This window comes from Symsagittifera roscoffensis, unplaced genomic scaffold (assembly GCF_963678635.1).
Source record: "Symsagittifera roscoffensis unplaced genomic scaffold, txSymRosc1.1 SCAFFOLD_282, whole genome shotgun sequence".
Taxonomy (NCBI): Eukaryota; Metazoa; Xenacoelomorpha; order Acoela; family Convolutidae; genus Symsagittifera; species Symsagittifera roscoffensis.
In genome coordinates, this window is record NW_026970715.1 from 4476 (window position 1) to 19520 (window position 15045).

At 34.7% G+C, this 15045-nt stretch overlaps 1 protein-coding gene across 4 annotated transcripts in view; it reads right to left on the reverse strand.

Annotated features, from left to right (window-relative positions):
* Window positions 1-1442: 1442 nt before the first annotated feature.
* The window catches only part of LOC134855924 (uncharacterized), a gene marked incomplete at its 5' end in the record, with an annotated part of 33149 nt that continues 19546 nt past the window's right edge, over window positions 1443-15045 (reverse strand). For all 4 annotated transcript variants that reach the window (XM_063872304.1, XM_063872302.1, XM_063872303.1 and 1 more), the window contains 10 exon segments: window positions 1443-1892; window positions 2237-2426; window positions 4404-4492; window positions 4778-4857; window positions 11745-11838; window positions 12196-12311; window positions 12673-12827; window positions 14172-14305; window positions 14761-14856; window positions 14948-15043. In XM_063872304.1, coding sequence (XP_063728374.1) covers window positions 1626-1892; window positions 2237-2426; window positions 4404-4492; window positions 4778-4857; window positions 11745-11838; window positions 12196-12311; window positions 12673-12827; window positions 14172-14305; window positions 14761-14856; window positions 14948-15043 — 1317 coding nt within the window. In that variant the 3' untranslated portion in view covers window positions 1443-1625.

The window sequence follows — 15045 nt, forward strand, 5'->3', positions numbered from 1 at the left end:
CCATCATTCGGGTAGATAAGATGATTTTGCTGAATATTGGGTCCAGAAACTTCCTTTTTTTCTCCTTTTCCTTTGCATATGCGCGAACCAGTTTCACATCAGCATTCCTGTTTGAGCGTCTTGCTCCTGTTCTTTGAGAATCAAAGAAGCCCCGTGATTTCTCCAGCGCTTTCTTGTGATGGGCTGTTTTCTGACGTGGATCTAGTTAATTTGAGAGGCGTGCAAACTTCTTAAGCGGCTTGTTGACAACCTGAATATCTGTTGAGCCCTCTGATTTGTTTCTTCTTCGAGGTCGACAAAGCAGAAGCAGAAATGGCAGTACAGTACTTCTTGGATCATGGAGTGGATCAAAAACTGAAATATTTGCAGATGTTGGGGGCGAAATGTTCAATTTTTTTGTTTTCCCTGTTTCGTCACGAGTTCAAATGGCGAAACGAGTTGCAGGAGGATTATTGGGGTCACGAGTTGCAGGAGGGTTTATTGGGGACATCCATTTGCGCAAAATTGATGTCCTTGTTGATGTCCAGTGAGCTGAAGTTGTAGATGCCGAAGTCAGTGTAAGATATAAAGCTTGCTCAGAGAGCGGCGATATAGACTTAATTAAGGAAAAATTTTCGTCTTTTATAGTGACTAAACGAGCCAATGGCTCGAGCCTTGTTGTCATAGGGTTGTCAAGCTCAGGAGTGGATGCACTGGATGAGGGTGGTGACTTTTTAGGTCCACTGGTGAAAAAGTCCTTTAGTGTTTTGAAGCTAGAAGCTTTTGAGTTCTTGGAAGCAGCCCGCTTTGACATCTGGAAGGTTGAAGTTGAAGTCCAGGATCTAGCAGGTACCTGTCTCGATTCATGAATTTAGTCCATTTTGAGGCCTCAAAGAGACGCTTTTTCACACTTAATGTTTACACACCTATATATTAGCACGGGGTTCTCAAGGAACAAAGACACCGGCGAGAAAACGCCTTTTGAAAAATTTCAAATAAATTGTCGTAAGGGGGACCCTTTGGTATTTGTTATGGTCAGATTCCTACTGGAGCGTCCCCCCACTTAATCAGTCCCTGGGTTGAACAACTCGATTTTTCAAGCCTGTAAGACAAAATTTGTCTCCTACATTTATTATAAACATCCTAGTGCTCCAAAAATCCTAATTCTCCAAAGTTCTCTAAAAGCTACATAGTACAAATTGTTGGAAAAAATGTCCAAAAGGCCGTTTTTTAACCCATTGAGGACTTTGTCACGAAATTAGGTCTCTCAGGGGGTCTCCCTCAAAAATTAGTATGTACTGGCGCGGGCTGCTCAAACAAGTTAAATGACAGTAACTAGGAAACTGGGATACCCTTGAAATGTTGTGGATGTCGAATTTACTGCAGGCTATCGTGGTGAGTTTTTACTATTAAGAAAAAGAGTCCGTTTTCATTTAGAAAATTAATTCAGTTTGATATGATTTTTATATAGTGTGACTAACCAACCCTATCTAAACAACATCAATCAACAACAATAATAGGAAAGCTGAAAAACAGCGTCTATGATTAGATTCTCGGTCGCCGGGCCATCAAATTACGCAAATCTTCCTTAATAAAGCTTTGACATCTCAATATGGTAAAATGATGTAACAAGAGGTATAGCACAGTTATGTCATCGAACTGGATGTGACAAAGGCGGAAACTGCATCAGCCGTCATTTCGTGTACAATTGAAGGTCGAGGTATCTGGGAACTGGCACTTTGGCTGTCGAGAATACTGTTGTTATTAGTGTTGTTGGTAGCACTGATAATGGTGGCACTGGCCTGTTGCTGTGGTTGTGTTGACTGTTTCTGGCTGTCTTGATATGCCTGTTTCTGATTCAATAGTCCCTCCCAGTTAAGTTTGGCCTCCTTCAGCTGTTTAATCCAAGCAGACTGAAATGACAACTAATTATGCAAAATAAAGGATTCGTTTCTAACCTGTTCGAAAGTCAAAACTAAATTTGTTCAATACTAACTTCATTCAAACTCTAATTATTTTTTTTCAATATTTAAGTTTTCAAAATGAATAGCAGAAACTAATTCATTTGAATTGAGTATTTGAAAGTTTATCGAATTTTTTTTTGTTTTTCAACATTGGCGCTATCAAAAGTCGCTTGTTGGATGGAAATAAAAGCTCTTCCACCAAACAAATATTATAACTAAAAAAAATAAAATAATTTTATTTCCCCATTAATTTCGGAACCAAAAAAAACTATAACTGATATTTTTTATCTGACCTTGAGGGAGTCGTCTTTGGCTTGAAGAAGGCAGAGTGCGATGATCTGCTGGAAGCGGCTGATGTGGACCAGCACAAACGCGTTCTTCAGGCCACTGCTGGAGGCCGCCTGTTTATCCACCGGGTGCACTTCCAGACGGTCCAGCGGAATGGGCTGTTTTATGACCACGAACAAAGGTTGCTCCATGTATCTGTATACATACAGAATAAACTGTATTGAATGGTCTAGGGTTAAATGTGGTTCGCACAATTTTTGCACTCTCTATTATTCACATCCCGGGTTGACCTCCATAAACCGAAAATGCTTATCTTAAATTTCCCCACACCGAAAATGCTTATCATACAATTGCCTACATCAAATGTATGAAAAAATGCTAATCATACAATTTTCATACAATTTCAAAACACCATTGAAAAAAGATTTGATCTAGTTTCTCCGGCTATTTGTACCAAATAAAACAGTCTGGTGATGAAAAATAACACGTTCATTTTTTTAAGAAAAAAATGGTTATCATACAATTTCCATATATGAAAATTGTATGATAACCATTTTTTCATAAAAGGCAAGATTTTCAGAAATATATTAAAACTTGTTTATAATCAAATTTAAATTAATTAAGAGTGTTTTTGCTCAATTTAGAGCACCTTGCTCATCAAAAATGAAAATTTAGTTTGAAGCTTAAAAAATGTTTATCATATAATTTCCATATATAAAAATTGTATGATAACCATTTTTTCATAAAAGGCAAGATTTTCAGAAACAAGTTAAAACTTGTTTGTAAACAAATTTAAATTAGTTAAGATTGCTTTTGCTCAATTTAGAGCACCTTGCTCATCAAAAACGAAAGTTTAGTTTGTGGCTAAAAAAATGTTTATCATACAATTTTCATATATAAAAATTGTATTATAAGGACTTTTCAAAAAAAGGCAAGAATTTCAGAAACCTGTAAAAACTTGTTTACAATCAAATTTAAATCAGTTAAGAACAATTTTGCTGAAATAACGATGGATGTAGAATTAGTAAAAATTTCATCTGGCTATGAGGGTAAAACTAATTCGAAGAATAAAAAGAAAGAAAAAAAATTCCAACTTTGATTAGAGGAAGCACCTGATAGCGTGTTTAGCCAAAATCTAGAGCGATCGCGGGTTGACCAAAAATGCTTATCCTACAATTTCCATATATGAAAAAATGCTTATCTCACAATTTCTATATATATGAAAAAAATGTTTATTATACAATTTCCATATATGAAAAAATGCTTATCCTAGAGTTTTCTTACAATTTTCTGAATCTATGAAACTGTAGGAAATTGTAGGATAAGCATTTTTTTCATATATGGATATTGTAAGATAAGCATTTTTGGTCAACCCGGAATCGCTCCAGATTTTGGCTAAACACGCTATTCGGGGCGGATTCAAGGGCGGCGAAGGAACGGATGTTCCATCCTCCCTCCTCCTCAGGGATTGGACCACCTGCCGACCCGAAAGGTTCCTCCTTTTGTTTTAATTTAAGAGATCTAATTTTGGCTGACCGAGCCCAAAAATATTCTGAGGATGCCTTTGGCTCCGATATATATCAAAGTTGAGGTGGGACTGCGCGCCAACAAAAAAAAAGAAAAAAAGATATTTTCTGGTCAATATTTTCCAAAAAGTGCCTAAAAAATCCTTTTTTGGACTGATTGTTCAAAAATCATAGAATCATTGGGCAGAGCAGGGTTTTTCTAGTCATGTCGAATAACTGAGACTTCAATTTTGTCTATATAAAAAAGAACGATAAAGTTTTCGAGCATTTTTAACAAATCCGCCTCCTTTTCCTATAAAATCCTAGATCCGCCCCTGTATACACACTTTATTATTACTAGATTTTGTTTCATTTTATAGAATCGAGCTTCCAATAATTATAGTTCACTTATTGCTCAAATAAAAAGGTCGCCAAAAGCTATGAAATTGATTGCCTAACTTGGTCTAATATACAAGTATCACCAGCGTTAAGAAATTTGTCGCTATCTTTAAATGTCAAAACAGCAAAAAAAAATGCGCGAAAAGTTCAACAAAAGCTTAAACCAAAAACAAACCCCTCTATACATAAAAAAGGATATCAACCCCGATATCAATACTTTCAGAAGCCCGTGCACAGATCATCTTAAGCCAACGCTGAAAAAGTTTACCTGTTTGCATATTTGCCCCCTATCGATCGTCGGTGGAATGGGTCCGAACTGCTGGCTGACAAGGGTGGATCATCATCACTGTAACTGCCCTATAAATCGAATTATGCAATTAGAAGAAAAGTGGAAAAGGACGCGAATTAGCAACCGTATAATCTTTTTAGCCGTATGAGAAGACTGTAAAATACTTTTCTTTTGCGACGCCTTCTTTTCTTATTTATAATAGCTTATTTATCACTAGGCGTAAAAAAGTCGGAACAATAACAACTCAGATAAATTTCCACCACAATTTAACCTGATCAAGAGTTGTTTTCCAATTCAATCAAAATGGTTGATCACACAAATGCATTTCCGAATCAAGGGTTAAATGTTTTTACCTTTTTAACTTTCCTCAGTTTTGTGACTAGCAGCATATCGTCAAAGAGAAACAAATAGGCTGGAATGTGTTTCGTGTTTTCTGAAACAAATAAATAAGTTTCTGATAGATAAACAACCAACCATGCTCAAACGTTGTTTCTTCAAGTTCGCTCTTTCGATAAATTTAGGGCTTCCCGGTTCCTTGCAGCAACCTGCTTTACAAGCTTAGCAAACCTGGGTTGAGTTTTCAGGAAAAATTACCGCTAATTCATAGGTATCGCAGCGATTACCATCTATGGTTCCGTCTATGACCAGGGTAACCCTGAAAACGTATGATTTAGGGAAAACTCACTCTTGAAAAAATTGTAATTAGCAATGAAAACTTTCGAGTACAATTCAGTCAAATTTTGATGAAAATCAGAAACAGATCACAACATAGAAGCAGCCACGAAGATATCCAGGTCGAAAGACGGAACAATAAAAAACAAATTGAGCCAACTGCTGAACAAGTATTGAAGGGTGTTCTGACCACAGTGGTTAGAGAAAGTATTTCAAAACAAAACTATTTTCTAAAAAGATTATTAATTTTTTTTTTTCAAATTTATTTTCAAGTTTTTTTTGCAAAATAACATAATTTGCAAGTTGCAAAACTTGTTTATTTTTTTTTTGAAATTCGAAAAAACATCCGTATATATAACAACCGGAAAAAACTTCTGCGTTAACCGAATCCACCTTTTTGCGTGTTTCTTTTAGATAAAGTCATTCATAAGTCCGGTCGTTATATTGCTGTGATCAGTTATAGATGGTCTATCAATTTTCAATTGCTTGACAAATACTGAAAAATATTAGCCTTCATTGGATGCCTCTATTAGTTATTTGTGATTGGTGTCAGCATCAAAGTCTTTTCGTATTTCGGCTGCTTTGGTGGAAAATATCAGTTTTCTTTAAATGCAGTTTAGTTCAATTTTTAGTTTGATAAAAAAAACGAAAATTGCTCTTAAAAAGAAAACAAATAAGCGTGAAGAATTCCTCAATTCAAATTTTAAAATTTTCTGGCGTCTCAAGATGCTCAATACTCTTTTTGGAATTTGAAACATGGAAGATATTTTAAAAACTAATTCTAGAAGCAAGTTCAGCTATTGAGTGATAATGGGCATCTTTCAAGCATCCCTTGAACAAGTTCTCTTGCTTCGATTCCAGCAGCCTTGTATTTTCAGCCGGAGTAGTTTGTGGGCAGAGGTATTTTTTGTCGCTAGATTACAACAAAACTGCTCGTCTCATGGCAGACCCGCATTAGAGTTTCATTGGAAATAATCGATTATATTTGGTTGTTTCGGCAAAAAGCTAGACCCATATTCTCAACTTTTTTTGACCCATTCAACCAACAAAATAAATTTTTAGGGGATTTTAATACAAAGTTTTCAAAATAAAAAACCCCAATTTAATTCACTAAAAATCGATTATAATCCATTTCTGGTTTCAATTTTAGCATAACATCGCTATTTTTCGTTCATAAAAATCATGAAAAATCATCTTTCAGCTTCTAAATGGGAGTTGTTCACGCAAAACACGAATCCGAACGAACATGTTCATACCTGTGTACAAACCCCACCCCCACGCAACGTTCGACATCCGCCGTTACTTTCACGCCTCCACCCTTTCCAATCCACCACACACACACCCTTCCGACCTTCCGACTCCATGCCCTCTCCCCCACTTACACACTATTTCACTTACTCCCACAAACCCCTGGGGTGGTGTTTTAAACGGCGCGTGAGAGGGAATGGGTGAGCGAGAAGGTGGTAAACTCTTGGGGGATCAAACTGTTTAGAAGTTCGTTCAGTAATTAACCCCACTCTAAAATGAAGCAAAACAAAGCACAAATGTATATGAAAAAAATGTGAAGAAAAATTTTGAAAACAAAAACAGTTTTCTCAGCCACAGTAATTACGCCAAAAGCAACAGTCAAGTTTTGAGAATTTTAGACAAAACTGTTCAAAAAATTTTCAAGATCCATCATAATCAATTATAATGGATCTGGACGCTTCAGTTTTTGATATACTTTTTACACATTTTTTTCGAAAACCAAACTTGCATAATTTGTTTGTGAGAATATTTTAAGCTTTCTTCAAAGAAAAAAATAAAAGCCCGTTAAGCGTTTTGAATTTTTAGAAGAATTGATGATTGGATTTTTTTTGATAAATTAAGCCAATTCGAGAAAACTGGATCAATAGGTAATTTTTTTTATTTGGTGGAATTTCTGATGTTAAAATTTATTTTCGAAACAAGTAGTCGATCTTGTTTTTCCTGAAATTTTAACTTTCGCTGTTGGATATGGAGTTTGCCTTCTTTTCAACAAAGGAATTTGAACATTCCTCCACTGCCTACATTGTTCTCAACATCACATATAAATCACCGGCTTGGCTATAAAACGAAACAAACCTTGTGAAATTGGATCAAGTACAAAAAATGCGGCAAGTTAAATCTTCTCCTCATTGAATGATTACAAAGAACAACAAGACTGCTCCTATCAGGGCGAAGCCCTGAATGTTCCGACTGCTTTTGAAGCTTTATGGAGCAGCAGTAATAACATAAAAACATTATATGAAATTTTTTTATGAAAATCATCCTCCCACACGCCATATAAAGTACAAAAAGACAGTTTTCGTTCCTTGTAACACATCAATTATGGCAAATAAGCTTCGTTCAACCAATTTGGAACGATTTATAAGACGGATTAAATCTCCGCTTACGCGTTAATAGCGCGAATTATATCGCGCGTTAATTGTCCCAAATTGGTCAAAATGGCCAAAATGGCAATCTTTAAACCCTCATAACTTTACTCAAGACAACAATACCTTTTGAATGATTTTAAAAAAAATTCCGTCAAAATTGGCTAATTAAAAAGTCGAAATTTGTCTGAAGAAAAAAAAACCCACCCCGAGCACAAATATTCCGTTACTTTCGTATCGAAAGTCGGAACAATTAGTTATAATCAATTTTTGCATTTGAATTTGTATCTTGAAAAAAACAATTTGCTTCCTTATCTATAACTATTAAATTCCAATACGACTTTCCAGATATTTTCAAAGTTCTCATGGTGACAAAATTAGACAATTCAGTAGAGAAGAACACAACGTTAGTCTGAAAAGACTATCAAAATCAGGCGAAAATTATTTCTATCGAACCAAACTTCTCTACAATTTAATTATCAAAAGTTTCGACAAATACGAAATACGGAAATGAAATAAACAAAAACAACATCAGCCTACTTTACTTAATATTTTTCGTGAATTGTCTTTTATTTGAATAAGTGCACTTTGAGAAACATCTGCAAATGCTCTTAATGCAATAACTGGAAAAAACTCGATTAAGCTTTGCTTATATATGAGAAAAATAACTCGATGACTAACAAAAAAAACGGGTCTTACGACCCCTGAGAACCAAGTCTCAGAAGCCTCAACTACTACTACTTCTACTAACTGAATTTAAAATGAAATTAAATATGAAAGCGCGAAAAAGCAAATTTGAGCCTCAACAGATTTCAAGTGTTTTCCGTGTTTATTTGATGCACGAAATGAAATTTAGGAACAAACATAAGCTCATTAATTCTTACATGACATTTTGAAACAACTAATAAATTTATTTTGATAAGCACCTACTGCCCGTTCATATAATTACAAAAGTTGTTTATGGAGAAAAATCGTTCGTCTTAAGCTTGCTTTTTTTCATATAAATCGTAAATTGGTAATAGCTAAAAAAGAGAATTCATAAGAAGAAAGCTCGTATCTGAGCAAAACTCTATTGTCTATTGCGTTGTGTTCTCTTTAGAAAAATGGATGAAACTTTGAAAGAAAATTCAAGTTTTTTTTAGAGTTTCTTGCAAAAATCACCAAACCACACGCTATGTAAAGCAGCGAGTAATAATTAAGCTAAAATCTAAGTATCGAAAATATCAACTAGCATGATTCAATTCAGTTTGGAATGATTTCTATGACCGATTAAAATCCTTTTATGCGTAAAAAAAAACAAAAGATAAATCGCGCGTTAACTACCCGCAATTAGGTTCATGAATAACAAGACTGCTCGTATCAGGAAGAAGCCCTGAAATTTCCGACTGCCTTTTAACGTGTATGGAGCAGTAATAACATAAAAAAAATTTAAAAAAATTAAATTAAATAAAATAAAACGAAAATTTTTTTTTCTAAAATTTGAAAATTTGTTTTTTGAAAACCATCTCCCCACACGCCATATAAAGTACAAAACAAAAAATTTCGCTCCTTGTAACAAATCAATCATGGCAAATAAACTTCTTTTAACCAAATTGGAACGATTTCTCAGACGGATTAAATCTCCGCTTACACGTTAATAGCGCGAATTATATCGCACGTTAATTGTCCCAAATTGGTCAAAATGGCAATCTTTAAACCCCCATAACTTTACGAAAAATGATCACAGGTAAAATATCTTTTCAAATTTAAGCTCATGAAAACAATACTTTTTGACTGATTTTAAAAAAATTCCGTCAAAAATGGCTAGTTTAAAAGTCAAAATTTGTCTGAAGAAAAAAAACCCACCCCGAGCACAAATATTCCGTTATTTTCGTATCGAAAGTCGGAACAATTAGTTATAATCAATCTTTGCATTTGAGTTTGTATCTTGAAAAAAAACAATTTGCTTCCTTATCTACAACTATTAAATTCCAATAAGAGTTTCCAGATATTTTCAAAGTTCTCATGGTGACAAAATTAGACAATTCAGTAGAGAAGAACACAACGTTAGTCTGAAAAGACTATCAAAATCAGGCAAAAATTATTTCTATCGAACCAAACTTCTCTACAATTTATTTATCAAAAGTTTCGACAAATAAGAAATACGGAAATGAAATAAACAAAAACAACATCAGCCAACTTCACTGAATCTTTTTCGTGAAATATCTTTTATGTGAATAAGTGCACTTTGAGAAACATCTGCAAATGCTCTTAATGCAATAACTGGAAAAAACTCGATTAAGCTTTGTTTATATATGAGAAAATTAACTCGATGACTAACCACAAAAACGGGTCTTACAACCCCTGAGAACCAAGCCTCAACTGCTACTACTTCTACTAACTGAATTTAAAATGAAATTAAATATCAAAGCGCGAAAAAGTAAATTTGAGCCTCAACAGATTTCAAGTGTTTTCCGTGTTTATTTGATGCACGAAATGAAATTTAGCAACAAACATAAGCTCATTAATTCTTACATGACATTTTGAAACAACTAATAAATTTATTTTGATAAGCACCTACTGCCCTTTCATATTATTACAAAAGTTGTTTATAGAGAAAAATCGTTCGTCTTAAGTTTGCTTTTTTTCATATAAATCGTAAATTGGTAATAGCTAAAAAAGAGATTTCATAAGAAGAAAGCTCGTATCTGAGCAAAACTCTATTGTCTATTGCGTAGTGTTCTCTTTAGAAAAATGGATGAAACTTTGAAAGAAGTTTCAAGTTTTTTTTAGAGTTTCTTGCAAAAATCATCAACCCACATGCTATGTAAAGCAGCGAGTAATGATTAAGCTAAAATCTAAGTATCGAAAATATCAGCTAGCAAGATTCAATTCAGTTTGTAATGATTTCTATGACCGATTAAAATCTTTTTATGCGTAAAAAAAAACAAAAGATAAATCGCGCGTTAACTACCCGCAATTAGGTTCAAAAATAACAAGACTGATCGTATCAGGAAGAAGCCCTGAAAGTTCCGACTGCCTTTTAACGTGTATGGAGCAGTAATAACATAAAAAACATTTAAAAAAATTAAATGAAATGAAATAAAACGAAAATTTTTTTTTCTAAAATTTGAAAAGCAAATTTATGAAAACCATCTCCACACACGCCATATAAAGTACAAAACAAAAGATTTCGCTCCATGTAACAAATCAATTATGGCAAATAAACTTCTTTTAACCAAATTGGAACGATTTCTAAGACGGATTAAATCTCCGCTAACGCGTTACTAGCGCGAATTATATCGCACGTTAATTGTCCCAAATTGGTCAAAATGACAATCTTTTAACCCCCATAACTTTACGAAAAATGATCACAGGTAAAATATCTTTTCAAATTTAAGCTCAGGACAACAATACCTTTTGAATGATTTAAAAAAATTCCGTCAAAAATGGCTAGTTTAAAAGTCAAAATTTGTCTGAAGAAAAAAAACCCACCCCGAGCACAAATATTCCGTTACTTTCGTATCGAAAGTCGGAACAATTAGTTATAATCAATTTTTGCATTTGAGTTTGTATCTTGAAAAAAACGATTTGCTTCCTTATCTATAACTATTAAATTCCAATACGACTTTCCAGATATTTTCGAAGTTCTCATGGTGACAAAATTAGACAATTCAGTAGAGAAGAACACAACGTTAGTCTGAAAAGACTATCAAAATCAGGCGAAAATTATTTCCATCGAACCAAACTTCTCTACAATTTAATTATCAAAAGTTTCGACAAATACGAAATACGGAAATGAAATAAACAAAAACAACATCGGCCAACTTCACTGAATCTTTTTCGTGAAATATTTTTTATTTGAATAAGTGCACTTTGAGAAACATCTGCAAATGCTCTTAATGCAATAACTGGAAGAAACTCGATTAAGCTTTGTTTATATATGAGAAAATAACTCGATGACTAACAACAAAAACGGGTCTTACAACCCCTGAGAACCAAGTCTCAGAAGCCTCAACTACTACTACTTCTACTAACTGAATTTAAAATGAAATCAAATATCAAACCGCGAAAAAGTAAATTTGAGCCTCAACAGATTTCAAGTGTTTTCCTGAAAAAAAAAAGTCACGGCGACCTATGGAAGAGACTGAACTACGTTTATCGACTCTTACAACAACTAAAACACAGCCGAATACACAGTTCCTCTTTTAAATGGATGGAGCAATAAACTTTGAAGATTGGAAGAATCAAGAGATAGAAGGATATTTAATTTTACCCAGCATGGACAATTGGCCTTCGTATCGTAGATTTCGAAGCGGACTTGCAATGATCCTTTCCATAGAACCTTCTCGAATTCTCTGCCTCAATGACTAAAATAAAATCAGACAGTTTCAACTTTTAGTAACTCAAAACTAGTAAGTTTTGAAGAGAAAAAAGTTATGGACTGTCATCTTCTGATCAACTCAATTGAATAAGTTTTGAGGAGAAAAAAGTTATGGAATGTCATCTGCCGATATTTGCAAATCAGTTGGTGCAGATAATTTATTCAAGAATTCGATAATTTCTATTAAAATGGCTGCTGTAGCAGACGGATTCGAATGCATATAATTTATGATTTTTTTTCTGATTTCAAACTTTTTTTTAGAAGTTTGTATAATCAGTTCTTTGATGTCTCGTGAAGTTGATCGCAAAAATGGGTCTACTGTTGAAAGTTGTACTCAACTGACCTCTGGGAGGTGTGGCCTCGGCTCCTGTTCGAGGACTGAAAACCACTGGATCTGTTTAGACAGCTCCTGCAGTCTCTCGAAATTCTTCAGCCACTTCACTTGACCTTCGACGCTCTCTGAAACAAACACCCATTTCAGTCCGACTAGTTCATGAATACTTTCGATAAAATTGTAAGACATGCGATAACTCAAATAGTGATTATTGCTACTATTTCGAAATATTTTTCAGTTTTAACTTCATGCAAATTTTGTTTCTGAACATGTTTTGATTTGTTCACTTTCAAAAACAAAGTTGTTTTGAGACCTCCTTTACAATTAGGTCTTTTTATACTGTCTGAGCGCTTCCAAAGCCGAGCGAAAAAAAATTGCGCTTAAACAGGGTTTCGCTGGATGAACTATTTATTGATAATTTTAAATTTTCAAGCGACTAATTTTTTTCTTATTCTTTTGAAGTTATGATAACTAATTTGGACTGACTAATGGCTGCCTCGACGTTTGAGATGGCGTCCTGTAGCAGTTTGCGCTCCCTGTGGTCGAATGTCTTCTTTCTGATAGTCTTCAGCAGCAGAGGGTATTTTGTCAAGTGTTGCATGGGGGCCACCAGAAGGTCCGTCAACTTCAGTCGTTTGCACCTAGGTTAAAAAATCGAATTATGGTACCAGAAGTTTGCTGCTTTATTTAGGATGGTTAGATTATAATGCGAGAAATCAATATATTGCACTTTTTTATCCTTTTCAAAGATCTCTCCCACTGCATACCATTTCGAAAAATGTCTCTCAAATTGCCAGCACGAGACTATTATCTCATTTTTAGCAATTAAATCTTTTAAGTTGTTCGAGCTACACAATACTTGTACTAATTCACTAAACGGAACGAAATATGCAACAGGTATAATCAAATACACCGTACCAGTCAATTATCGACTCATTCATGATGAGCCAATACGTTTTCGGGATCTTATGCATCGAACGGCCCAAAATCAAATTTTCTACATCGTAAGCTGGAAATTATACGATCGAATTTAATTGGGTAATTTTAGCCAATCAAATTCAATTAGACGGTCAAATGGGTTGAGCTCACATTGAAAATTAGCGATAAAAAGGGGAAAAAAACAGCGATCGCCATCGATGAAGTATCGATGTTCATTGCCACAATAGCAAATTTTATCGATAAATATCGCTAATTTGGCTTATATTCAGAGATGAAACAGCGATAAAAAATTTATCAAAATGATGAAAAAAATAGTGCTCTAACAGGTGTTCTATTCCCTTATCTTGAGCTTTAGAGCCCTGTATTCTACCTCTATGCTATCAATCTTTAAACCAACTAAATCTAAAGAGCTAATCTGCTAAAGAGCTAATCTGCTATAAGTTTTAGCGATGATTTTCTATGGAATCATTACCGAAATAACTCTGAAAATCGAAGGTTTATCAATGCAACAAACTCTGAATTATACATGAATCAGCGCTGGAAAATAGCGATCACTGGGATACTACAGAAAAAGCGATAATTAACGGTGGGACTTCAACCCGGGCAGGCATTCCGATCAACCTTTCCAGCAGATAAAAACATCAGCCGAAACTTCCGAAAAGATGGAATTTTGTAAAATAAGCAAACTAACTTTGAGTTACTTGTGAAAAGTAACCCAGACAAGAAAAACTTAATAAAATGGCTTGACAAAACAAAAATTTTATCTGGTTGAAATGGCAGAATTATTTCATTTGAAATGGCAATAAATGTCGATGAAACTTGTTGGCTAATTAGCCAATCAAATTCAACCACATTAATTTCAGTTCAAGAGATGTAGAGATAATGATTTTGGGCCGTTTAGTGCATAAGGCCCCGTTTTCTTTGACGAATTCCAGCTCTGATTAAAAACGAGTATGACCCGCGCTTGCTACTTGCAGGTTTGCTACTTGCAGGTTTGCTACATGCAGGTTTGTCTGTCTTGGATCCCTTTCTGTTGATTGCCCTACCTGGAATCCCTTTCGCAGTGGCGCACAAACATTTCCCAGGGCACATTTCCTCTCAGCTGGTGTTCCATGTAGGAGAGGGCGTTGGAGTAGTTCATGCAGTAGCGTTGATAGGAGGGACAGATTTGGTGCTCAAACTGAACAGAAAGTAAAGAGAGCATACACCTTTCAACGTTCCAAGTTTACATGTTAAGTGAAATATTTCAGCAGAAATTATCAAGTTATCACTTAATTACCGAATTGAATAAACAATAAAATTTACAAAACTGAAAACTTTTTTTGCTTTAAATTATTTTGATCGTTTTTTTTTTCACGCGGGGCAAATTGTTTTGAGAAGACCAGTCCTTTTTATATTAATTTCAGTTAGCTGAATTAACAATATTAATTTTAAATTGTTATTTTAGACAAGTGTAAACATATTATCAAGCTTAATGTTTGCAGCCGTTTTTTTCGAGCCTCAACGAACAGATTCTTCCCACTTCATTTGATTTTTGGTATCTGCAGTTTAACCGCAACAACCGAAATTGGGCTAGAAGTTTCGAGCTTCCTGTAAATGAAAATTAACAATTAAACTGTTGAGAATTCTAGTAACCTTGTGGAACACTTTGGATATTCCGTAGGCACTGCCAAATATGGGAGGTGCTCGGAATATGTAGTGGTGCATCTCGGAGCAGAAAACCGAAGTGACCTGAAAAAAACCACATGCTGAATACAATTAAAGGAGCATGAACATGTTATGACAAAACAGGTGTGAAGCTGGAAAATCAAGTGGTTCTTACCTTGCAGAGGTCTTCTAGGTTGGCGAATATTTTGACTGGTTCCATATTGAGAAGAAATCCTTCGCACTGAGACTCTTTTAGGGGTTCCAGGAAGACCT